The sequence below is a fragment of the Theropithecus gelada genome, chromosome 1 (assembly GCF_003255815.1).
Source record: "Theropithecus gelada isolate Dixy chromosome 1, Tgel_1.0, whole genome shotgun sequence".
In the NCBI taxonomy this organism is placed as follows: domain Eukaryota; kingdom Metazoa; phylum Chordata; class Mammalia; order Primates; family Cercopithecidae; genus Theropithecus; species Theropithecus gelada.
Window position 1 is genome coordinate 39,910,804 of NC_037668.1, and position 23,431 is coordinate 39,934,234.

At 42.2% G+C, this 23,431-nt stretch overlaps 1 protein-coding gene, 1 non-coding gene and 1 pseudogene across 3 annotated transcripts in view; 2 read left to right on the top strand and 1 right to left on the bottom strand.

Annotated features, from left to right (window-relative positions):
* The window catches only part of MTOR (mechanistic target of rapamycin kinase), a 150,469-nt gene that overhangs the window by 102,403 nt on the left and 24,635 nt on the right, over window positions 1-23,431 (bottom strand). For both annotated transcript variants that reach the window (XM_025384127.1, XM_025384120.1), the window contains exons 14-20: window positions 19,619-19,741; window positions 18,874-18,963; window positions 17,911-18,003; window positions 16,777-16,911; window positions 16,402-16,531; window positions 14,139-14,389; window positions 461-547 (exon numbers count right to left, since the gene is read on the bottom strand). In XM_025384127.1, coding sequence (XP_025239912.1) covers window positions 461-547; window positions 14,139-14,389; window positions 16,402-16,531; window positions 16,777-16,911; window positions 17,911-18,003; window positions 18,874-18,963; window positions 19,619-19,741 — 909 coding nt within the window. The remainder of the gene's footprint in view (window positions 1-460; window positions 548-14,138; window positions 14,390-16,401; window positions 16,532-16,776; window positions 16,912-17,910; window positions 18,004-18,873; window positions 18,964-19,618; window positions 19,742-23,431) is intronic.
* Window positions 11,730-11,836, top strand: LOC112615553. The gene has a single exon (XR_003117405.1). It is a non-coding gene; the product is annotated as a U6 spliceosomal RNA (small nuclear RNA).
* LOC112623594 lies at window positions 18,437-18,592 on the top strand (annotated as a pseudogene).

A 23,431-nucleotide genomic window follows, 5' to 3' on the forward strand; every position in this document is an offset into this window, starting at 1 on the left:
AAAAAAAAAAAAAAAAAAAAAAAAAAAGCATCACCTTGTTCCTTGGTGCCCAACACATGTCGGTCATATTTAACAGCCCTAAGAAAACCCAACCCCCAATCCCTTCATGGTTTACGAGCAGTAACGAAGAGGGCGTTCATGAGAATAGAAAAGCACCGTTGTGATATTAAAGTGAAATTGCTTTGTTGTGTGTGAGGCAAATAACCCAAGAGTCTATTTCTGGCAGAACAATTACTTCAGGATTTCTCTTCAGCCTTCGTGCCTTGTAGTTTTATACCTGGGAACCTGGAGCAACAGCCCTTCCTCCCCCTCAACATCCAGTGGGCTTTGTTCCATTTCCTGTACTAAGGCTGTAACAGCTCTACAAAGATCCATGAAAAAAATGTCTGTCATTTAAACTTGCTTCTGAGCCTTCCTTGACCCAAACATGGAAGAGGCCAAAGCATTAACTTCTACTCACTCTCATGAGGGTGACTATTTCATCCATATAAGGTCTGATGTGGCTCTTCACAAAGGACACCAACATTCCCAGCTGCTGGAACAAAAACTGAAATGGACAAGAGGTCAACCAGTTGGTATCATGAAGGACACTGAACCCCCAGCTTACCTTAAATTCATGTGAACAAATAAAGACAACTATGGAATGGGTTTTCACACTATACCATCTACTGAGAATATATTTCAAAGACCCAAGTTTGGCTAGGTTTGGAGGCTCAGTGCTTTGGGAGGCTGAGGTGGGAGGACTGCTTGAGGCCAAGATTTCAATAACAGCCTGGGCAACATGGCGAGATCCTGTCTCTACAAAAAAGTACAAAACATTAGCTCGGCACTTGCCTGTAGTTCTAGCTACAATGGATGCTAAGGTGGGAGAAATGCTTGAGCCCAGAAGTTCAAGGCTGTAGTGAGCTATGCACGTGCCACTGCACTCTTCAGAGTGCAGGGTGACAGGGTAAGACCCTGTCTCTTAAAAAAAAAAAAAAAAAAAAAGACACAAACTTAAATGGTGATGGTGGTGGGAACTCAAAACAATTATCAGGGGCTTTTACACACCAGGCGAGCCAGTTACTGCATAGCAGGGTCTTTGTAACCCTCATTTAACCTCCTTGTGCCCAGGCTCTTCCATGGGAAAATGGAGATAATACTTAACCTCACAGACTTCTAAGGCTTAAACGGGATAATTCATGTCAAGCACTAGAACAGGGACGTGAATACTGTTCAGTACTCAATGAATATCTGTTATCATTGAAGGATTTCTGGAATCACTAAACTTAAAAATAAACCTGAAAGTTTTTACCAACTGTAAATGTACCTTTTGCTTATTTGGCTCTAACTCATTACCACCCACTTCCTAAACTAAATACAGCTAACCCTTGATTATGGGTATTGTAGCTCATTTACAGTAATTAACTCATTACTTAGGTCTTAATTAATTAACTATGTCTCTGAGAGATTATGAGCCAAAATAGCAAGCAAACTGGGGTAGGGATAGGATGAGGGGATTCTACTTAAGTCGGTACCTTTTAGGTGTAGGAAGAAAAGACATCCACTAAATAAAGTTGGGAATAAAGAAGGTGTGAGTAAAGAAAATCTCAACTACTTTCCAGGTTAAAGATTTGTCTTCAAAATGTAGGTTTGATTTTGTTATGATCTTCAGATAGTATTACACGCCAGTAATAAGTAGCAAATAATATTTGACACCCTTTCCCATTTTTTTTTTGGAGGCAGAGTCTCGCTCTGTTGCCCAGGCTGGAGTGCAGTGGCGTGATCTTGGCTGCAAGCTCCGCCTCCTGGGTTCAAGCCATTCTCCTGCCTTAGCCTCCCGAGTAGCTGGGAATACGGGCGCCCGCCAAAAATGCCCGGCTAATTTTTTTTTTTTTTAGTAGAGACAGGGTTTCACCATGTTAGCCAGGATGGTCTTGCTCTCCCGACCTTGCCCTCCCAAAGTGCTGCGATTACAGGCATGAGCCACCGCATCTGAACCCCTTCTCCAAATTCTTACAGCTCTCTCTGCCTTTGCTTCTCTCCATTAACAAGGATAACTTAGAAAATGAACATATATGTTTTCACGCCTATCTACATCAAGTCAGGTAAGTTGGGATAAATAAAAAGCATTACTTAAAAAGTGTTATTTCAAACAGTGAGTAATGGACTTATAGTACTCATTACCCAAAGAGGTAGGATCAATAGGACATACAGGATTGGGCTCAAAGAAGAGTCTGAACATATTTCCTAATGATAACTTTGACTTCTAAGGTGATTACAGCCTGGTCACCATGTGGCACACATTTGACTCAGTAGACTCATTTCTACCTATCTCCTGGTCCCCGCCATCCCCCAAATTGAATCACTACAGTTTTGTAGTGATTCCCTATATAAATATGTATAGTGGTTCCTATACAAGTATGTTATTACAGGCCTGGCACGGTGACTCACGCCTGTAATCCCAGCACGTTGGGAGGCCGAGGTGGGCAGATCACAAGGTCAGGAGTTTGAGATCAGCCTGGCCAACATGGTGAAACCCCATCTCTACTAAAAACACAAAATTTAGCTGGGCATGGTGGCATGCATCTGTAATCCTAGCTACTCGGGAGGCTGAGGCAGGAGAACTGCTTGAACCCAGAAGACGGAGGTTGCAGTGAGCCAAGATGACACCACTGCATTCCAGCCTGGGCAGCAGAGTGAGATTCTATCTCGAAAAGAAAAAGCCTGAAAGTAGAAAACCTAAGCTGGAGGAAAACAGGCCAATAGAGATGGTGGGAAGGTCAGAGAAAACTGAGAGACAGAAAGAGGAAACAAGCTTCCTAGCCCTTGGTGCCATTTTATTAGGCACAATTAGGGAGCACTTCGGTGGCTTATTCATAAGGAGTAGCTGCCCAAGGGACATGGACAGGCAAGCACCTCAATGCTGAGGAGAGAGCTAGAGGAGCTGCCTCTTCTCCCTTTGCCGTCCACAAGCATTCTTTTTTTCCTCGGAACATGAATATTTGAAGAGAACACAGTTTTGCTCCTGAAAATATGATGCATTAGATTTCCTCCCAAACTCCCACACTATGAAAAGCCTAAAATTAAGGCAAAAAATATATAAACATGATTATAAGATTATTAGAACTGAAGTGGCCAGGCACAGTGGCTCATGCCTGTAATCCCAGCACTTTAGGAAGCCAAGGCAGGCAGAACTCCCCGAGCTCAGGAGTTCAAGACCAGTCTGAGCAACATGGTAAAACCTTTTCTCTACCAAAAGTACAAAAAAAATATTAGCTGGGCATAGTGGCATGTGTCTGTGGTCCCAGTTACTTGGAAGGCTGAGGTGGGAGGATTGCTTCAGCCTTAGAGGTGAGGTTACAGTGAGCTGAGATCATGCCACTGCGCTCCAGCCTGGGCAACAAAGTAAGCCCCTATTTCAAAAAAAAAAAAGAACTGAAGCCTCTCACATAAAGCCAGACTTTCAAAGAGCTACATATTAAGATAAATAGTGAGTTAAAAAAAAAAAAAATCTGTCCACTGGTAAAAGGAGATAAAGAAAGTTGCCAGTTGTGATGTGGGGTCTAGGCAGAAAAATGCCTCCCCTAAGAGTTCATAATTTCAGGCATCTATTGTATGGGTTTATGGATTTATTTTCACTAACTGTGTGGCCTGGGAAGCTCTAAGCCAAGAAATTAAAGTTCTCCTGGACCACCTGGCAGAAGTAAATGCATATCCTCTCTGGAGAGATGCAAATTTAGAGCAGATTTTCTAGTACTGCTCCAGGGAAAGCCCAGTTGAATATGCTATATGATTCAAAATTATAAAACACGTGAGGAAACAGACCATTACAAGCATGACTTCTCAGAAACAATACACAGAATCAGACTTCTATTATATATAGTAGAAGTCTATTTATATTTGATAGAAAATTTAGTCTGTTTAGACATCAGTACACTTCCCCCTAGTTTATTGTGCATATTAATAACTTGATTTTAATCTTTACTTTCAGCCCCAATTTTTTCCTTTGAGGTACAATTTACACACAAGGAAATGCACCAGTCTTAGGGGTACCACTCAACAAATTTTGACAAATGCATGCAGATGTGTAACCTAAACCTCATCAAGATATAGAATGTTATGCTATCTTCCCAGGAAGTTGGTTTATGTCCCTTCTAGTAAATCCCCACCTTATCCTCTCAAAGGCAACCACTACTCTGTTTTGTTTTGTTTTGTTTCCTACCATGGATTAGTTTTGCTTGTTTAAGAATTCCATATTGAGTGGAATCAATGGCATGTTTTATTTTGTGTAAGTCTTCTTTCACTGAGCAGGAAGCTTTGGGATTCCTCCATGCTGCTGCATGTATTGGCAGTTCCATCCTGTACATTGCTGAGGAGCTTTCTATTGTATAAATATACTACAGATGATTGATTCATTCTCTTATTGATTAGTTACTGAGCTTATTCCAATTTGGGACAATTATGAATAAAACTAAGTACATTCAAAAAAAAAAAAAGAAAATTTAGTCTGTTTAAAATGCCTTAAAAAAAAAGTGGGAATAAGGCTGGGCGCAGTGGCTCACACCTGTAATTCCAGCACTTTGGGAGGCTGAGGTGGCTGGATTGCTTGGGGACAGGAGTTCAAGACCAGCCTGGGCAACATGGTAAAACCCTGTCTCTATTAAAAATGCAAAAAAACCAAAAAAAATTAGCTGGCGTGGTGGTGCACGCCTGTAGTCCCAGCTACTTGGGAGGCTGAGGCGTGAGGATCACTCAAACCTGGAAGGCAGAGGCTGCAGTTAGCCGAGATCGTACCACTGCATTCCAGCCTGGGCAGCAGAGTGAGGGAGGGGACGGGAGGGGAGGGGAGGGAAGGGGAGGGGATGAGAGGGGAGGGCAGGGGAGGGGAGGGGAGGGCAGGGAAAAAAATAGAAGGGTATAAGGACAAAATTCCAAAAAAGATAATACATGAGAATTTCTCAGGAACTGATAGATACCAATCCTTACATTTAGGAAGCCCTCCAAGTCTCAAAGAGGATAATCAAAATAAATTCACATCTAGATATATAATAGTGAACACTTCAAGATAACAAAACAATAAGAAGTAAAGCCACAGAAAAAATATTATGTAAAAGGGATTCATGATTTCTCAACAGCAACAAAAAGAAGTCAGAAAGTGGGATCATATCTATAGTTGTAGAAGAACCTAGAATCATATTCTTGGCTAAAAACTAAATTTTTTATTTTAATTTTTAAATCTCCAAATGAAGATTTAAAAAGAGGGTGAAATAAAGACTTATTCAGACAAGAACAGTTTATTTCAATGAATGCTCCTAAGAGGAATTTGTACTAGGAAGAAAGAATATGGTTCTAGGAGTAAGCTCTAAGACGGAGTGATAAGACATGAAATAATACATGTGGATGAATATAAACAAACACCACATAAAACGATAATAATGTTCAATAATATGGAGGAAGAGGGCCAAGGAATGCAGTCAGTCTCTAAAACATGCTTGTCCAACTCCTGCTCTAGAAGCTAGAAAAAAGCAAGGAAATCAATTCTCCCCTAGAGCTTCCAGATGGGAACACAGTCCTATCAACACCTTGATTTTAGCCCAGTGAGACCTCATGTCAGAAATACAATCTAGAGAGCTGCAGGATAATAAATCTGTGTTAAGCCACTAAATTTGTGGTAATTTGTTATAGCAGAAATAGGAAATAATACAGGAAGGAAGAAAACGAGGTATAAAGATGGTGCAGAAGCTAGATGTTGCTGGATAGATCTTATTTATAGTTCTAGCTCTGGAACTATGTTAATGTCTTATATAACTAAAATAAAAGTTAATTTTTTTTTTTTTTTTTTTTTTTGAGATGGAGTCTTCCTCTGTTGCCCAGGCTGAAGTGCAGTGGTGCAATCTTGGCTCACTGCAACCTCTGTCTCCCAGGTTCAAGCAATTCTCCTGCCTCAGCCTCCTGAGTAGCTGGGACTACAGGCACGCACCACCATGCCTGGCTAATCTTTGTATTTTTAGTAGAGACAGGGTTTTGTCATGTTGGCCAGGCTGGTCTCAAACTCCTGACCTCAAGTGATCCCCTTGGCCTCCCAAAGTGCTGGGGCTACAGACGTGAGCCACCATGCTCAGCCTAAATTTTTTGTAAACTCAAGGAAATTTCTAAAAATTGAAAATAAACAGAAACAAATGAGTTTAACTATAGGCCAAGTTGGCTGCACAATCACTCAAGAAGAATATCAAGTGAAGTCTTAAACTACATTTAGTCATCTTATTGTTAACACTAACATTGGCCATTTTCTATTTACATCTATAAAAATACATATGTATGTAATCTCACTAAAAGAAAATCGGAGCTCCTTGGAAATGGCTATGCCCAGGTTTGAGTGAAATATACTTGATATGCTTGGAGTAATTTTTTTCTGCCAGAAAGCAAGAAAGTCTACTGGGCCATGTAAGAAGGATGCAACAGCCAGGGTGATCAGGATAATCTGACTGTGAAAAAGATTAGTGCCTGCAATAGACAGAAATATTACATATACATATATATGTGTGTGTGTGTACATATATTCTATATATATAGAAACACTTCATATAGTGAGCTCTGATTTCTTTCAGTGAGATTACATACATATATTTTTTTATACACACAAGTAGTAAATGACCAATATTAGTTTTAACAATAAGATGACTAAATGACTTTCACTTGATATTCTTCTTTGAGTGACTGTGCAACCAACTTGGTTTACAGTATAAATAAAGATAAATTACATATATACATATCTTCATGAGTTCATACTGATACTCCAAAGAATAAAGGTAGGATTGGGAGGTGGGAAGGTGCCTGGGTCACCTCCGAAAAGTTGTTAGAGGCTTGACTCATTATACTAAAAAACTGATAAATTGATAAAGGTAAAGAACCATGAATGCATTTTGTTTTTCCTACATGATCTACACTTCAAATTACCTTGGTAGTTGATTATATAAAGTTCTTTTTTAAAATTTAAAAAAAAAAATTTTTTTTTTTTTTTTTTTGAGACGGAGTCTCACTCTGACGCCAGGCTAAAGTGCAGTGGCCTAATCTTGGCTCACTGCAAGCTCCGCCTCCTGGGTTCATGCCATTCTCCTGCCTTAGCCTCCTGAGTAGCTGGGACTACTGGTGCCCACCACCATGCCTGGCTAATGTTTTTGTATTTTTCAGTAGAGACGGGGTTTCAACATGTTAGCCAGGATGGTCTCGATACCCTGACCTTGTGATCCGCCCGCCTCAGCCTCCCAAAGTGCTGGGATTACAGACGTGAGCCACCATGCCCGGCCTAAAAAATGTTTTAGATAAAATGAGATGGGGTCTTGCTATGTTGCCCAGGTTGGTCTCACACTCCTGGACTCAAGCAATCCTCTCATCTCAGCCTCCCAAAGTGCTGATATTACAGCTGTGAGCCACCATGCCCAGCCAAGTTCTTTATTTCTAAAGAACTTTCCAGCTAATAAATACAGAAGGAATAATCAAATTAGAAAATCCCCATTTTGGGGCACAGGTTCTCAGGACCTCCTGAGAGATGTGTCATGGAAAAAAAAATTTTTAAATAAAAAAAATACATATAAATAAGAAAATCACCATTTTGCAGTCCCTGATCAAATAATAGCTCTAGGAAATAACTACCAATGAATGCTAAAATGATTAGGAAAAAGGCTGATGGGGAACTTTATAACAAATGGATCACATGACAATACCCGAACTCACTGATTAGCCTTCACATCACTAGCAGTGGGTCATTTTGAAAGTGTCTGTTTACTAAATGTTGAAATAGGAAGTATACAGTACTGTAATCTATGAAGTATAGGAGGGAAAAGGTAAATAAATGGTGAAAGAATGATATATATCAACCAAATGCCAGATGTAGACCTTATTTGGATTTTGATTTGAATAAACCAAATTACAATGAATTTTTAAGGCAACCAGGGACACTTGAAGAAGGGTTGGTATTATATAATACTAAGAAATGATTGTTAGCTTTGTAGGTGCCATACTTGTGGTTATATGGAAAAAAGTATGTATTGGTGAAATAATATGATACCTGTAATTTCTTTTAAAATATTGCAAAAATGTACGTACATGTGTGGGGGCAAAAGGCGATGCAGGTAAGGGATAAAACTAAATTGACAAAATGCTAGTAATTACTGATGGGTATATGAGAATCTAACATAATAGGTTGTCTAGTTTATTAATGATAGAAATAGTCTATTAGAAAATGTTTACAAAATTAAAGGTGGCCAATGAGTGAAGGCAAAAGATGAAATAAAAAATTAAGGCTCAAACAAATCCAGAAAAAGACAGAAAAGAAAGATAAACAGACAAAGCAGCTGGGCGTGGTGGCTCACGCCTGTAATCCCAGCACTTTCGGAGGCCAAGGCAGGTGGATCACCAGGTCAGGAGATCGAGACCATCCTGGCTAACATGGTGAAACCCTGTCTTTACTAAAAAATACAAAAAATTAGCCAAGTATTGTGGTGGGTGCCTGTAGTCCCAGCTACTTGGGAGGCTGAGGCAGGAGAATGGCGTGAACCCGGGAGGTGGAGCTTGCAGTGAGCCAAGATTAGGCCACTGCACTCCAGCCTGGGCGACAGAGGGAGCCTCAGTCTCACAAAAACAAATAAACAAAAAAGACAGACAAAGCAGGACAAAAAGAATGCACTAAGTAAGATGGTGGAAATAAACTCAAATATGGCCAGGTGCGGTGGCTCACACCTATAATCCCAGCACTTTGGGAGGCCGAGACGGGTGGATCACTTGTGGTCAGGAGTTTGAGACTAGCCTGGTCAACATGGTGAAATCCTGTCTCTACTAAAAATACAAAATTCGCTGGGCGTGGTAGCATGTACCTGTAATCCCAGCTGCCTAGGAGGCTGAGGCAGGAGAATCACTTGAACACAGGAGGCGGAGGTTGCAGTGAGCCGAGATTGCACTACTGCACTCCACCCTGGCAACAAGAGCGATACTCCATCTCAAAATAAAATAAAATAAATAACCCAAATATATCAGCAATCACAATAAATGCAATTGGCCTAAAATGCACTAGTTAAAAGACAAAAAATTTTTAATTGGATTAAAAAGATAATCTAGCTATATTTATAAGAGAGCATCTAAAACAATAAGTCATGAGACAGTTAAAAGTAAAAGAATTGGAAAAGACATACGCCTCCAAAAAAAAAGCTGGTGTGGCTATACTGATGTCAGGCAAAATAAATTTTAAGGTATTATTAAAGATAAGGATTACTGCATAATGATAAAACAGTCAACTTACGAGGAAGGTATCAGGATTTAAAATTTGCATGCATCTACTAATATAATCTCAAAAACATATAAAACAAGATTGACTAAACTGTCAGAAACAAGCCTACCATTGTAAAGGGAGATTTTTGTCTCACTTCTCTCAGGATTGATAGATCAACCAAACAAAAATTAACAAGGACACAAAAGATTTGAACACAATAAGTAATAAGTTCAATCTAATGACTTATATAGCACCCTGTCCATAACGTTAGCAAATACACAGGTATTCCCAAGGATATAGGAAATACTTAAGAAAATCGATCAACCACTAGACCATTAAAGCAGTTCCAGCAAGCACGAAAGAATCATAAACACAATGCAATTAAGTTAGAAATCAGTATCAAAATGAGAAATTAAAAACCCTGTAAGTTTACAAATAAAATACCCACTTCTAAATAACTCAAGGGTAAAAGAAGAAATCCTAACGCTGGAAAATATTTCTGAACAATAACGAAAATACTACATAATTACAGAGCAATAAAGGAAGAATGAATTACTGATACATGGCACACATGGATGAACCTCAAAAGTTTTAAGTGAAAGAAGCCACATGCAAAAGACCACATATTCTATGACACCAATTATATGAAATGTCCAGAAAAAGTAAATCTATAGAGATAGAAGCAGATTAGTAGTTGCCCAGGGATGAGGCAGAAACAGAAAATGACTGAAAATGGACAGGAGGTTTTTTGCTAGGGTGATTTAAATTTTCTAAAATTAGATTATTAGTGATAATTGCATAACTCTGTAAATATATTAAAAATCAATGAATTTTATGGTATGTAAATTTTATCTCAAAGTTTTGTTTTTTTTTTTGAGACGGAGTCTCGCTGTGTCACCCAGGCTGGAGTGCAGTGGCGTGATCTCGGCTCACTGCAAGCTCCGCCTCCCGGGTTCACGCCATTCTCCCGCCTCAGCCTCCCAAGTAGCTGGGACTACAGGCGCCCGCCACCACGCCCAGCTAGTTTTTTTTTTTGTATTTTTAGTAGAGACGGGGTTTCACCATGTTAGCCAAGATAGTCTCGATCTCCTGACCTCGTGATCCACCCGCCTCGGCCTCCCAAAGTGCTGGGATTACAGGCTTGAGCCACCGCGCCCGGCCAATCTCAAAGTTTTAAGAAATTTTGGAAAGCAGTTAAATAATACTTGGAGTGAAATTCATAGCCTTAAGAGATTACATTAGAAAAGAAGATTGACAATGACTTAATATTCTAACACATTTCTTTTAAAAAGCAGAAAAAGGAAAATAATAATAGATCAACAAGTCAAAAGTTGGTTCTTTTTTTTTTTGAGATGGAATCTAGCTCTGCCACCCAGCCTGGAGTGCAATGGCGCAATCTCAGCTCACCGCAACCTCCACCTCCCGGGTTCAAGCGATTCTCCCGCCTCGGCCTCTTGAGTAGCTGGGAGTACAGGCATGCGCCACCATGCCTGGCTAATTTTTATATTTTTAGTAGAGATGGGTTTTCACCATGTTGGTCAGGCTGGAGTTGAACTCCAGACCTCAGATGATCCACCCGCCTCAGCCTCCCAAAGTGCTGGGATCATAGGCGTGAGCCACTGCGCCTGGCCAATAGTTGCTTCTTTGAAAAATACTTTAACAAATCTCTACTAGAAAATTAAAACATAGGCCGGGCGCGGTGGCTCAAGCCTGTAATCCCAGCACTTTGGGAGGCCGAGATGGGCGGATCACGAGGTCAGGAGATCGAGACCATCCTGGCTAACACGGTGAAACCCCGTCTCTACTAAAAATACAAGAAAATTAGCCGGGCGAGGTGGTGGGCGCCTGTAGTCCCAGCTACTCGGGAGGCTGAGGCAGGAGAATGGCGTGAACCCGGTGGGGGCGGAGCTTGCAGTGAGCCGAGATTGCGCCACTGCACTCCAGCCTGGGGCACAGAGCAAGACTCCGTCTCAAAAAAAAAAAAAAAAAAAAAAAATTAAAACATAATCCATTCAGTTCTGGGTCATAAAAAAAGATCTTAAAAAAATTAAAACATGAGAGAACAGTGTGAACAATTTCACGTCAACAAGTTTTAACACTCAGACAAAATGAACAGCTTCCTAAAAAAAAAAGGAGCCAAAACTGCTTCAAGTAGATACAGAAAAGCTAAACAGATCTTTGGGCCCCTAGTTAAAAAAGAGAAAATTATAGACCAATTCAATCAAGAACACAGATGCAAAAACTCTAAGTGGAACTGACATAAGATCGAAATTTAAAAATACATTATAACCAAGATGGTTTTAATACAAAATGCCCACATTCTTACATTAGAACACGTTATCAGTGTGATTCAACATATTCAACACATTAAAAGACAAAAATCATATGATTATTACACACTAAAAACTTCAATACCCATTCATAATAAAACTCTTTAGCAATCTCTTTATATGAGAATATTTGACCTTTATAAACCTATCTAGGGCTAATTTTGGCAGCACACATACTAGCATTGGAACAATCTAGAGAAGATTAGCATGGCCCATATGCAAGGATAACAGGCAGATTTGTGAAGCATTCTGTATTTTTTAAAAAATAAAAATAAAATAAAATAAAAATATATCTACCAAAAAGCTACAACAAACATTATACTTAGTAGTGAAATCTTAACAGCAGTCCATTAAAATCAGGAGCAAGGTTACAGATTTCCACTACCACTGCATCTAATCAACATGGAAGTAGGCCAGGTGCAGTGGCTCACTCCTGTAATTCCAGCGCTTTGGGAGGCCAAGCTGGGCAGATAGCTTGAGTCCAGGAGTTTGATACCAGCCTAGGCAACATGGCGAAACCCCAAAAAAATCAGCTGGGTGTGGGTGTACATGCCTGTAGTCCCAACTACTCGGGTGGCTGAGGTGGGAGGATCACTTGAGCCTGGGAGGTAGAGGTTGCAGTGAGCCCATTATCACCTGCTGCAATCTCTGCGTCGCCAGCTTGGGTGACAGAGCAAGACCCCATCTCAAAAACCAAAAACATGGTAGTAGAGGTCTTATTACTTTTTTATTACTTATTACTTTTCCTTACTGTGTCACTAAGTGGTTTACGAGATTAAAACTAAAAAACAAAACATCCTTTTTTTTGTTTTCCCTCCCCTCCCCGCACCAGACTATATAACTGTCTAGAGTAAAAACCTGAGAGAATTTACAAGTAAATTATTAGAGTTAGTAAGAATTCTGGCTGGGCGTGGTGACTCATGCCTATAATCCCAGCACTTTGGGAGGCTGAGGCAGTTGGATCACTTGAGGTGAGGAGTTCAAGACCAGCCTGGCAAACATAGTGAAACCCTGTCTCTACTAAAAATACAGAAATTAGCCAGGCATGGTGGTGCACCCCTGTAATCCCAGCTACTCAAGAGGCTGAGGCAGGAGAATTGCTTGAACCTGGGAGGCAGAGGTTGCAGTGAGCTGAGATCGTGCCACTGCACTCCTGCCTAGGCAACAAAGTTAGACTTTTTCTCGGAAAAAAAAAAAAAAAAAAAAAAAAATTCAATGAGGTTGATAGTTACGATTATAAATCTAATAGAAACAAATAAACAGTATGCCTATACTCCAGACACAAAGTTAGGAAACATAATTTCTAAAAACATGTTATCTCCTCTAAATGTACATCATGTGGACAATATGATCAGAGGGAAAAGTAACTAATTGAAGTATCTTTTGAACATAGTACTCTGACTGTACACCCTTAGTAGAGTGTATCTAAGAATAACAGGAACTACAAAGCTACCCTGAACTTTACTTAGATCTGTGGTTGGTGGTAGTGTGGACATATAATCTTGGAACCATTTTGCATACTCTGTGGTTTAGAGAAAGACACAAGAAACAGCAAGAGTGAGACGTGGGGGAGGGGAAAATTCCTCTTTACAGAAAAATGCTGTCGGCTTATAAAATGGAGAAGGAATGACAAAAATAGAAAGTCATCACTTTGCAACCACCAGTGTGACTGATAATCAATTCAAGTGAGGATTATCAATGGATGCTACAATCACTGGATGGAAGGTAGCTGAGGAACAGGAGAGCCATGGAGTCTCAAAGTGTCACCCTACAGATTACTCACTAATGGCAAAGGAAAACAGGTAAGTTTACAATGAAGAGATCGGATAAACACCCACTTGGCTGCATGCTCGCACTGAGGATCAACAATAACGGGACCAACTGGTGGCAGTATGAGATCCAGTAAGAGCATGCAACTTCACCTGTGTAGTATTTTCACTAAAAATGTTATGACTTAAATCTTGTCATGAAGGAGCAACCAGAAATCCAGACTGATTTTGTATTTTTGGGGCATCTACAACTTGACTGAACTCTAGATTACTCAGAATGACAATGTTTTTCCTCCCCCAGGCCATTCATCTTCTAGCCATCTTTTTCTCGAGATGGAGTCTCACTCTGTTGTCCAAGCTGGAGCGTGGTGGCACGATCTCAGCTCACTGCAACCTCCACCTCACAGGTTCAAGTAATTCTCCTGCCTTAGCCTCCCGAGTAGCTGGGATTATAGGTGTGCACCACCACGACTGGGTAGTTTTTGTATTTTTAGTAGAGATGGGGTTTCACCATGTTGGCCAGGCTACACGGTGGTGACCTCAGGTGATCCGCCCACCTCGGCCCCCAAAGTGCTGGAATTACAGGTGTGAGCCACTGAACCTGGCCCTTTTAGCCATCCAAGCCAGGACATTGGAGTGAGCCGATCGTACACTTACACGTTGGGAGTTAAGGGGGAGGAAGGCATTAGGCTCAAGGGCACACAGAATGCATAATTAAGAAGCTGAAGCACAGACGGATCTGTGCATGCGGTGCAGAGGAGAAAGAGAAAGACTGGGGTTTGAGGTACTTACTTCCCGGATGGCCCCATCACAGACTCGAATGACATTAAGGAACGTGGGCATGACCTGGGGCAGGAACTGCACACATTTGAGTCCCAGGGACTTGAAGATGAAGGTGATGGCCTGGACAACCATGGTGTGATGGTGAGAGAGTGACTGGTCTCGGAAGATCCGCATCAGGGCCACCATGGACACAGCTGGGTAGAACTCATCCAGAGGCAAGTTTCCCATGTTAACCAGCATTTCACTAGTGCTATAGTCAGCTAGGACAAAACGAAAGAGAGCATTAGAGCTACACATGGCATGACATGACTTTAGGCAGAGCACAGTTAATAACAAACAACCTACTAACAGACATTAGCATTCATATCTTTCTTCCTAGTATGTTCTAACACTATTGGTAATTCAAGGTCTATTAGGAACGAACAAATAGCTTCTCACCATCAAGGAGTAAACAGTTTTTGGCTTTTCTATTACTCAAACCACAAAAGCCTAAAACAGTACATGATGGGTTGGTTTTCTCTAAATTGCTCTGTTTAATTTAGCTTCTTACCGTTCACAACTTTAAAACCGAAACCATCAATAAAAATAATTACTCCCCCAAAATAAAGTAAAGGGAATTAAATTAAGCAAACATCTGTTCAGCAGCTGCTTGGTTCCCCTAGGGAGCTCAGACAAGTTGGTAGGCAAATACTACCTATCCGACTTGAACAATAAGGACCTGAAGGACTCTGACGGTGGCGGAGGGGGCAGCGGCAAGGGAGGGAGGTATAGTAACATGAAGAGTGCAGTGAGGAGGGTAAGCACTAAACAGATGAAGAGCTGGGCTGACTGGTGCCATGAATAAGGAAGAACACCAGGAGCAACATGGCTCGGGCCCTGCTCTCCACAGCCATGGGGCTGACATAATGACATCACAGGCATGCCTCCCTAATACCAGAAGAGGAAGAAATTTGAAGCAATACCATCCCATCTAGTGAGTTTAGAAACAATTCATTTTGCAGTAATAACATTTTCCTGGAATAGTTGGGATAACTAATGTTAACTTTCAATGTCAGAAATAGGCCTGCCCTGAGGGAATATGGGTTAAGTCTAGAAAACTCTCCTGCAACCCCATACCCTACCCCCATTCACTCAGGCTACTTGTCAAAAGGCAATGGGCTATACAAAAATTAACCAGGTATGGTGGCACACGCCTGTAGTCCCAGCTACTTGAGGGGCTGAAGCAGGAGGATCACTTGAGCCTAGGAGGTCGAGGCTACATCATGCCATTGTACTTCAGCCTGGGTGACAAAGTGAGACCCTGTCTCCAAAAAAATAAAATTAAGATAAAATAAAAACAATAAAAGGCAATGGGCAAAAGACCACCAGAAATTATTCCACCTATCTAACTGGAACCTTGCACTCATTGACCAGCCTCTCCCTATACCCCCTCCCTGTGTCAATTAAAAATAAAACAAAACTTAAAAAAAAAAAAAAAAAGGCGTCCAGGCACAGTGGCTCATGCCTGTAATCCCAGCACTTTGGGAAGCTGAGGCGGGCAGATCACTTGAGGTCAGGAGTTTGAGAACAGCCAGGCCAACATGGCAAAACCCCATCCCTACTAAAAATGCAGAAATTAGCCGGGTGTGGTGGTGTGCACCTGTAGTCCCAGTTACTTGGGAGGCTGAGACAGAAGAATTGCTTGAACCCAGGAGGCGGAGGTTGCAATGCTGTATTCCAGCCTGGGCAACAGAGTAAGACTCTCCACCTCAAAAAAAAAAAAAAAAAAAAAAAAAAAAGGCAAGGCAATGTGGCTCTTGGGCCAGACCATTTCATGGCAAAAAGAGCCCCAAATTTCTGATTGCTGCTAGTTTTCCCTATGGCCCTGAGCCTTGCCTCTGATTTCCCCATCAATTAAAATGGAGAATCAATTCTCTGTTCTTCTGTAGATACTATGGGAATGAGAACATCAAAGAGGCACTAAGAAAGAATGAGAGATAGATAGAGGTGATGGGGTTATAATGTGTATCTCTTGCATTGGCACCAAAAAGCAGACAGACTTGGCATGTCAACCCTTGACAAAGAATCTAGACAGACATGAGGACTCTGGTCACAATGGAAAGCAGCATCCCTTCTGGGATTCAAGAAGAAACTACTGACTTTTCATTCAAAAGTTGCTAAATAAGCCAATAACCTATTTCTCAGTAATCCAGGTCCAGACTTTCTAAACACAACCAGCAAGGGCTCTGTGAGTGAGAACTTCGCAAGTCTTTCATGGCTACCCCCAACTTACAGGAATCCTGACTTGACTTGGATTCTGACAGGCTGACAGCAGAGGCATCCCGGGACTGGTCTATCATGCCAATGTTCACTTTGTGCTTGTAGGGATCCAAAGCCCCTAAAAGCCCTAACACACGGATGGCCTGGGTGGGAAAGGGGAGGGAAAAAAGAAAACATGATTACACAACATGATTACAACAAGTATCACAGATACTCCTCTCAGGTTACATAAACCCCAATTCATACCCAAATGACCAGCTACATGAACAAAATGGAGACGGACAGGAAGTCTGACTGATACTGTCAGAGCATGTTAATGCTGCAACCTTCTCTCTCTTACCATCCTCCCAGTAAAGTCTTTCATGACCAAGTTTGCCATGTCCCCTACCTCTCTGCGTGTACCCTGGTTCTGCTCAGTCTTCAGAAAATTCAGTAGCACCTCAAGCAAAGTAGGGTACTTCCTGTAGGGCTCTACTACATAGCCAGTGCTGGCCACCAACTGTCCCAGGGTCCACAGAGCCACCTAGATAGGCACAAGATCACATGGTTCATCGAGCCAGTATGAGAGAAAAGAAAGCATAGTTGAACTCTTTGTATGATGACTGTAATGAAGTATTAGAGGCTATAAGAAGACAAGAGGTTTCCAGTAAAGACACTAACCATGAGCAGAAATCCCAAGAGGGCATAAAACCAAGGCTGATCAAGCACACAAACCTGCAACAACCACTGGATCAAGAGACAAAGAAAATTCCCACCTTTCTCAAAGAAAATACATCATTCTTCCATATCCCAAATGATTAACAAGAGATTCAAAAGGAAATTAAGATTTTTTTGTTGTTGAGACAGGGTCTCACTGGAGACTGGAGTGCGGTGGTGCGATAACAGTTCGCTGCAGTCTTATTCTCTTGGATTCAAGTGATCTTCCCATCTTAGCCTCCAGAGTAGCTGGGACTACAGGCACACGCCACCATGCTCAGCTATTTTTTTTTTTTTTTAAGTAGAGACAAAGTCTAATTATGCCCAGGCTGCTCTCGAACTCTGCAGCTCAAGCGATCTTCCTGCCTCGGCCTCCCAAAGTGCTGGGATTACAGGTGTGAGCTGCCATGCCCAGAAATAAATTAAGACTGTTCTTAATTTTAGTCTAGTCATCTAATAGCCTCAAGCAGAACCAGGGCTGGGCAAGGATGAGCTAAACCTCTGTTCCCTCATAGGCAGTGGCCAAGGCTTTCTTTTTCCCTCTGAGAGCTAGGGCTCTGATAATCGACCTGCATTTTCTTTTGTATAGACAAAATGGCACTTGTCAGCCCTGATACTTACTGAAACTGACTCTGGGTCAGGACAACAGGTAATTCTGGTTTCAAATCTATCTAATTTTTACTCATTCAACAAATATTTTTGAGCACCTACCATGTATCACACTCTGTTCTAGGCACTGGGTAAGGACACTAAGGTGAATAAAGAGAAGCAAGATCCCCAGACTCACGGGGTCTGTCTTGCTCAATCGGGAAGCAGTAATACTCACCTGCCTTTTGGCCAACAAAGAGGAATCCTGGAGCATGTCCATAATGATAATAAAAAGTTCATCAACCCATTTCCTCATTTCCAGGCCACTAACCTGCAAAATGAAAAAGAGGGTGGTAGGTAGGGTTAGAAATTATGGCATTAAATAGTATTTTGAGGCCGGGCACGGTGGCTCACGCCTGTAATCCCAGCACTTTGGGAGGCTGAGGAGGGCACATCACCTGTCATCAGGAGCTCAAGACTAGCCTGGCCAACATGGTGAAACCCCATCTCTACTAAAAATACAAAAATTAGCTGGGTGTGGTGGCACACACCTGTAATTCCAGCTACTTGGCAGGCTGAGGCACAAGAATCGCTTGAACCCAGGAGATAGAGGTTGCAGTGAGCTGAGATCACGCCACTGCATTCCAGTCTGGATAAAGTGAAACTATCTCAAAAACAAATAAATAAAATAAAATAATTTTTTTTAAAAAGGCCTTTCTTCCTTTCTCCACCATTGTGGTGTGTGCTTGACTCTGCTTCTCGCCATGTCTTCTCACAAGACTTTCAGAATTAAGCAATTCCTGGCCAAAAAACAAAAGTAAAATCGTCCCATTCCCCAGTGGATTCGGATGAAAACTGGTAATAAAACCAGGTACAACTCCAAAAAAAGACGTTGGAGAAGAACCAAACTGGGTCTATGAGGAATTGCACATGAGATGGCACACATATTGATGCTGTCTGAAGGTCACAATGATGTTACCATATCAAGCTGAAAATGTCACCACTATCTGGAGAGTCAGACGTGTTTTACTGAGCATGTATTATTTCTCTCTGAATATGTTAGGAACGCGTTGGTTGGCTGGGTTCCATAATAAACATGTGAGACCTTTCATTTAAAAAAAAAAAAAGTATTTGGACTTCCTCAGAGGTGAGTTTCCTTTCCACCCCATCTCCACCACGGAAAAAGTAGCTGCCCCTTTACCTGTGCCAATTCTCCTATTGTTGCCAGGACATTATTGATCACACCTGGGTTTGGATCAGGGTCTGGATCTTTCAGTTTCAAAATTAATGCCTAGGGAAAGAAGTTATGAGAAAACGAATGCAGGTTAGACTCTACTAGAAACCTTTCTTGTACATAAGTAAAATTCACCCAAGACACCATCTCAGTCATAAAGAAATTCCTCCTAAGCTTTATGAACCCAAGATTTCTCTGGAATGTAAATTCTCACACTTTTCTCCATACGAAGTATAAGTCTGACATGTGAGAGAGCTAGGAAGCACCATGATGTGAAAGTATCCTCTCATGTCTCCTCTAAACTGTCTCAGTGATTGTTCATCCAGATTCACATACATTGTAAAATACTTCACATGACTCTAATGTGTTCAGATTTGAAGGTTGTTTCAGATTTTCAAGATCATTTTTTTCCTCATTTTGGGAGAGCTATTTTATGCTACTATCCACCTACTTCTCCTTTCCAAACACCTGTGATGATGTGTCTGAAGCATTATCTCTTACCTCTTATAAGGAGAGCACTTTCCTGCAACTGATGAGATTCTTGGTATTCTTGAACTGAAAGTGCATGATATGGCCCTTTGGTCTCCAAGCATGAGAGCAAGGAAATTATCTACTTTGTTCAGTGTACTAGTGAGCACCGAAACACTCCCATCTCCCCATACGAGCTGATGACAACGCAGAGAGGAAGTGCCAGCCTCTTGGTTTGTGTTACCTTCAGAATAGGCTCCATGTAGGGACGGATGAGTCGGGGCGCATTGGAGACCAGGTGCCCCAGCATGCGGGCACTCTGCTCTTTGATTCTTCCAATCCCACTGTGCTCCAGCTCTGTCAAAATCTGTAGGGAAGAAAGGCTCATATGTTCTCTATGGCAGAAGACATTCTAGAGAGAGACTGTGTCAAACAGAAAAAGTGGCAGAGAACTGGGGGAAAAACCAAGACTTCTACGACAGATGAAGCAGCTGCTAGATACTCAATGAGCAACAGACATCTCTGCAAGTGACAGAACAGCCTTAGATACAAGTGTGCCAGGAAGAAAAACTATTCGAAAACCTACTCCCTTTCCTTTTATCACAGCACTCCAAAGTCCCATGGTCCTCTCTAAAGCAGAGCTTTTAACAATGTAGCACAGCCAGAGAAGACTGAAAAACCAACAGGGAGAGCTGAGAGTAGAGTTCTATAAAAATGAGGAACAAGGCCGGGCGCGGTGGCTCAAGCCTGTAATCCCAGCACTTTGGGAGGCCGAGACGGGTGGATCACAAGGTCAGGAGATCGAGACCATCCTGGCTAACACGGTGAAACCCCGTCTCTACTAAAAAATACAAAAAACTAGCTGGGCGAGGTGGCGGGCGCCTGTAGTCCCAGCTACTCGGGAGGCTGAGGCAGGAGAATGGCGTGAACCCGGGAGGCGGAGCTTGCAGTGAGCTGAGATCCGGCCACTGCACTCCAGCCCGGACAAGAGCGAGACTCCGTCTCAAAAAAAAAAACAAAAAAAAAAAACAAAAAAAAATGAGGAACAAAGGTAGGGCCCTTGGGAGAAAAATCTTTGTCTAGACAGCAAATTACTAAGGACTACAAATAATGGCAAAGGAATCAAAGAACAGTTAGAACAGCTATGATGTCAAGAGAAGTGTTGATACTCTGTAGCTGTTTAAACGGGGTACATCTAGATAAACCTCAATAGGTGGGGATCACATTGGCAGGATCCCCCGAAGTCTTACTGACTGGAGATAACATGTTGGTTCTAACTGACATCCTTACGACACCAGCAAATCAGCACATTAAGCTCATGGTGACATAGACAGCATAATATAGACAGACTTCTGGATAAAGCTGCCAGAAGGAAATCAATGAGCAGTAAGAAAAGCAGATATCACAGAGCTCAGGTTAACTCAGCTACCCAGAGGAGTCTATAATTTAACATTACATTTTGTCTTAGGTTACTGACTTAATAACCTGATTTTCTGGATTCCCTTGGCAGCCTGTTTTCCCCAGTCATAGCAGACCACAGGGAAAAGAAATGAAGGGGATACTGAGAATAGACCTGCAGTGCCAAGAAGACATGGGTGACTGCGAGGAAATGTGCCTCACAGAGCAGAGCCCAACTATCTGTAGCAGTGCGGGGCCAATCCAAAGAACTCCAAGCTCACTTCCAGAGCCCGAGAGCCTCACTGCATCCTAATAACAATAACCAAGGCCCACCCTGATGACCAAGACCACAAGAAAGGCCAGAGTCGGCCAGGCACGGTGGCTCATGCCTGTAATCCCAGCACTTTGGGAGTCTGAGGCAGATGGATTGCTTGAGCCCAAGAGGCAGAGGCTGCAGTGAGACGAGATCCCACCATTGCACTCCAACCTTGGTGACGGAGTGAGATTCTGTCTCAAAATAAAACAAAACACCAAAGCCTTTACCAAGGCATGAAAGTGTACAACTCAATTTGGAAAAACCTATATCAAAGTTTAAAAACAAAAAAGAGTAATTTTAAAGTTTCAAGAGCTAAATTCAGTACATAAATTCATTCAAAGGAGCTTCACATTCTGCAGTATTGAAAAAATAAGATGGCCTGATAGCTTACTATCAGCTTTAAGAAGATTAGAGCTGGCCGGGCAAGGTGGCTCACACCTGTAATCCCAGCACCTTGGGAGACCGAAGCGGGCAGATCACGAGGTCAAGAGATCGAGACCAGCCTGGCCAACTTGGAGAAACTCTGTCTCTACTAAAAATACAAAAATTAGCTGGGCATGGTGGCAGGCGCCTGTAGTCCCAGCTACAAAGGAGGCTGAGGCAGGAGACTCGATTGAACCTGGGAGGCAGAGGTTGCAGTGAGCCAAGGTCGCACTCCAGCCTGGAGACAGAGCAAGACTGCGTCTCAAAACAAAGAATGAAGATTGGAGCCATGCCTGGCTTGTTCACTGCTATATTCCCAGTACCCAGCAGTACCTGGAACATAGTGGTCAAAAAGTCTGCTGACAGAATGAACATATTGTTATTCTCATTAGGAGGTATTTATTTTTTCCTTTTTTTTTTTTTTTTTTTTTTTGAGATAGGGTCTCACTCTGTCACCCAGGCTGGAGTGCAATGGCACGATCACGGCTCACTGCATCCACAACTTATCCGGCTCAAGTGATCCTCCCATCTCAGCCTCCTGAGTAGCTACGACTACAGTATGCACCATTACGCCCAGCTAACTTTTGTATACTTTGTAGAGATGTGGTTCATCATATTCCCCAGGCTGGTCTCGTCAAACTCTTGGGTTCATGTGATCCGCCTGCCTTGGCCTCCCAATGTGCTGGGGTAACAGACACAAGACACTGTGCTCAGCCGTTTAAGAGACATTTCTATGCCAAATTAATGTAGTATGATTTGAGCTAGCAGGCTCAACAGTGATTTCGTTGTGGTTTTTTTTTTTTTTTTTTTTTGAGACGGAGTCTCACTCTGTCACCCAGGCTGGAGTGCGGTGGTGTGATCTCCGCTCACCGCAAGCTCCGCCGCCTCCTGGGTTAACACCATTCTCCTGCCTCAGCCTCCCTAGAAGCTGGGACTACAGGCGCCCGCCACCATGCCCAGCTAATTTTTTTTGTATTTTCAGTAGAGACGGGGTTTCACCGTGTTCGCCAGGATGGTCTCCATCTCCGGACCTCGTGATCCGCCCGCCTTGGCCTCCCAAAGTGCTGGGATTACAGGCATGAGCCACTGCGCCCAGTCTTTTTGTTTTTTTGAGATGGGAGTTTCTCTCCATTGCCAGGCTGGAGTACAGTGGCGTGTTCTTGGCTCACTACAACCTCTGCCTCCTGGGTTCAAGCAATTCTCCCAGCACCAGCCTCCAGAGTAGCTGGTATTACAGACGCTCGCCACCATACTGGGCTCATTTTTTTTATTTTTAGTAGAGACAGAGTTTCACCATATTGGCCAGGCTGGTCTCGAACTCCTGACCCCTGGTAATCTGGCCACCTCGGCCTCCCAAAGTGCTGGGATTACAGGTGTGAGCCACCATGCCCAGCCTTCAACAATGATTTCTATTCCTTCCTAAAACTCAGAAATTTTTTTAAGACTTAAAATGACAGGCACTTCTAACGCAGGCCAGCAGTTAAATAAATCATTAGGCTAAAAACAGAAGTGCCAACATAAGTACAGCTTCCTAATTTGTTGATTGATGATATAATTTACAGCCACTTTACAACAAATTGTGAACAAACAACATTTCTCTAGAGTGAGTTACATATATTAATGATTTGCTATGTTTAAGTTCCTTATATATTACAAAAAGTGTTTACTTCAAAACAAAGCATGAGGGAGGGTCAGGAAGCAGACAGCGAGCAATGGGGACAGGAAATGAATGGGTGAACCACATAGAGACCCAGAAGAGGCAGGTGGAAATAACTTTGCCAGGCAGGACTGGACCATGTATTGCTCACCAGGAGGCCACAGAACTTACTCAGGTAGGTGAAGACAAAAACTGAGGAGCCATATCTCAAGAGGAATTCTACCTTAGGCTACAGACCAAGCAACTGAGTTTGGCATTCTCAT